At 49.2% G+C, this 3,365-nt stretch overlaps 1 protein-coding gene across 1 annotated transcript in view; it reads left to right on the plus strand.

Annotated features, from left to right (window-relative positions):
* LOC125482347 (sushi, nidogen and EGF-like domain-containing protein 1) overlaps positions 1-2,915 on the plus strand; it is a gene marked incomplete at its 3' end in the record, with an annotated part of 6,281 nt that extends 3,366 nt beyond the window's left edge. Inside the window, exon 4 of the mRNA XM_048594402.1 lies at positions 2,634-2,915. Coding sequence (XP_048450359.1) covers positions 2,634-2,915 — 282 coding nt within the window. The remainder of the gene's footprint in view (positions 1-2,633) is intronic.
* Between the last annotated feature and the right edge of the window lie 450 nt (positions 2,916-3,365).

Here is a 3,365-nt window from a genome sequence, read left to right on the forward strand (position 1 = left end):
CCTGGAGTAGGGGAGTCCAAAACTAGAGGGGCATAGGTTTAAGGTGAGAGGGGAAAGATTTAAAAGGGACCTGAGGGGTAACTTTTTCACACAGAGGGTGGTGCGTGTATGGAATGAGCTGCCAGAGGAAGTGGTGGAGACTGGTACAATTACAACATTTAAAAGGCATCTGGATGGGTACATGAATAGGAAGGGTTTAGGGGGATATGGGCCAAAAGCTGGCAAATGGGACTAGATTAGTTTAGGATATCTGGTCAGCACGGATGGGTTGGACTGAAGGGTCTATTTCCAGGCTGTGAGCTTTGACTCTATGATTGTAACTCACCGGAGGAGGACTCTCCACAAATATCCCCATTCTCAATGATGGAAGAGCCCAGCACATCAGTGCAAAAGATAAGGCTGAAGCATTCACAGCAATCTTCAGCCCTGAAGTGCCATTATCCATCTCGGTCTCCTCCAGTGGACCCCGGCATCACAGATGCATGTCTTCAGCCAATTCAATTCACTCCATGTGATAGCAATAAATGGCTGGAGACACTGGATACTGAGCAGGCCCTGACTATAGCTATAGCAATGCTCACTGAAGCTAATCCTTACATGGCCACCCAGCCCCTGACCTCATTCAAAACCTTGAGTCAAATGTGGAGAAACGAGCTGAATTTTAGAGGTGAGGTGAGAGACAGCCCTTGACACCAAAGTTGCATTCAAACGAGTGTGGTATCAAGAAACCCCAGCAAAGCTGGATTTAAGGAGAGTCTAACCACTGCCACTTGACATATAATGATGTTACCATCACTGGCTCCCCCATGATCAACATCCTGGGGGTTACCATTGACCAGAAACTGAGGGGGGGCTAGCCGTGTGGGTGTACATACGCCGCATGGACTGCAGAGGTTCAAGAAGACAAAGTAAAGACTTCAGGATAACAAGAATTGGTTCTTGAATGTTGGAGGGGTACATGACAGCCAAGAAGAATAGAAAGCTAGGTAAAGGTGGAGGGCTAGCATGGTAAATCAAGAAATTGCATTGAAGCAGTAATTAGGGATGGCCTTGGTGCTGAGTTTTAGGATTTGGAATTGGTTTGGGTAGACACAAGGAATGGTAGGGGAAAGAAGTTACTGGTGGGAGTGACCCTAGAGAAGGTGATGGCCCAGTGGTATTATCTGTTAACCCAGAGACCCAGGTAATGTTCTGGAGACCTGGGTTCGAATCCTGCCACAGCAGATGGTGGAATTTGAGATCAATGAAAACCTGGAATTAGGAGTCTAATGATGACCATGAATACATTGCCGATTGTTGGGGGAAAAACCCATTAGGGAAGGAAGCCGCCATCCTTACCTGGTCCTGCCTACATGTGACTCCAGACCCACTGCAATGAGGTTTACTGTTAACTGCCCTCTGGGCAAATTAGGATGGGCAATAAATGCTGGACCTAGCCTGTGATGCCCTCATCCCATGACTGAATTTTAAAAAAAATCTACATCTCCCAAACAGGAACCAAAATGCAAGACAAAGTAGACAAGAAGAAATACTGGGAATGGTCTGCTGGAAGAGTTTATTTACTGTTTTTGAGACAGGAACCAGGTGAGAGCAGGTTGTATTAGACTTGGCATTGCGTATGTGACAGAGTTAATGACTTCAGAGTAAAGGCATCCTGAGAGAGCAGAGCACGGGTCACAAAAGGTTAGTTCACAGCAAGTGGTGAGGAAGCTTATGGGATGCTGTCTTCATTGTGAGATGGTCAGTGTGGACTCAATGGGCTGAATGGCCTCCTTCCACACTGTAGGGATTCTATGAATCTCGAATTATTATTAATTGGACATAGAAGTCAAGATGTTATGGTTCAGGATATTGGTGAGACTACACCTCAAACACTGCACAGGTTTCATCACCCTATTGAAGAACAGATGTAGATGTATTGGAGACGATTCAGAGCAGGTTTCCTGGACTAATCCCCAGAATGAGTGTACTGTCTCAGGAGGACAGACTGGGATTGTATCCCACCTCCCAGGGGAATGAGTGACTGGAAGGAAGTGTATAAGATTCTAAATGGTGTGTACAAGGTGGATGTGGGAAGGATGTTTTCTCCTGTAGCTCAGTCCTGAACTAGGGGCAGGGTTTTAGAATTAGGGCTCACTCTGTAAGGATAGAGAGGAGGTTCGTCATCTCAGCACTGTATGTCACTTTGGAACTGTCCACCTCAGGGCAGTGGATGGAAGGTCATTGATTATTTTTAAGGAGGTGGTAGACCAGGGGAATGAAGGGGGATCTGGGGGGAGGAGGGGGATTTGCTGGAGAGGGGAACGTGGGATTGGGAACACATAGAGATCAGCCTTGTTGAATGGGGCAGTAGGATGGAGGGGCCGAAAGGCAGAGTCGTGCTCCTCAATCTCATTTTGCGACTGCCTGCCCTGCGTCCTGCCTTGTCACACGTTCTGTGGGCTATGGGTTCAGTCACCCTCCTGTGTCAGGAAGAGTGTTCCATTCCAATCCACACCATCCCAGTTCTGGGCAAAAGAGAGGGAGAGAGAGTGTGACCATTTCCCAGACTAACTGCCCCAGCTTGTTGGGAGAAGTGCCAGGCGCAGTACATCGATCTGACTCGTCCCGTCTCCCATTTGTCTCTTCCCCAGGTGAACAATAACGGCGTAGTCTCCTTCCGAGATGCTGTCTCTCAGTTCACACCCAACACCTTCCCCCTGGCAGATGGCCGGCCATTTATTGCCCCGTTTTGGGGTGACGTGGATACCCGGAACGGAGGTGAGATCTATTACCGACAAAGCTCCGAGCCCCGTCTCTTACAGAGAGCCAGTGCAGACATCAACAGGCACGCTCCATCACTTCAGTTCCAAGCGCAGTGGGTCTTTGTGGCCACATGGGATCGAGTCGCATTCTATGGATCCCAAACATCAAAGGTAAGGAATCAACTGATAGGCCAATCATATCCTCAGGCTGACAACAAGCCCACCCTCCTCCCAAACTCCTCTCGCCCCTGGGGGTAAGATCACGCACAGACACAAATCAGGAAGTTCCCAGCCCTGAATATACTGAGACACCCGATACCACCAAAACACCCACCCGTCTACACACACACAAGCAAAAGCAACCCACACACACCACCTCCCCCAACCCTCTACTACACTCCACACACACAGACACAAACCCCAAACGACAACGCGCATCCCCTCAAATATCCTCCACACGCACCAGACACACCCCCCCCACACACACTAACACTCTTACACTCACACCCCCGCACACACTCCCGAAAACACACCACACCCCCTCACACAAGGAACCCAGTGCACACACCTACTCTGCACGCTCAATGCCCACGCACAGCACCGCAGACATGGACACACACC

The sequence above is a fragment of the Rhincodon typus genome, unplaced genomic scaffold (genome assembly GCF_021869965.1).
Source record: "Rhincodon typus isolate 14 unplaced genomic scaffold, sRhiTyp1.1 hic_rhity00009038, whole genome shotgun sequence".
NCBI classification, from domain to species: domain Eukaryota; kingdom Metazoa; phylum Chordata; class Chondrichthyes; order Orectolobiformes; family Rhincodontidae; genus Rhincodon; species Rhincodon typus.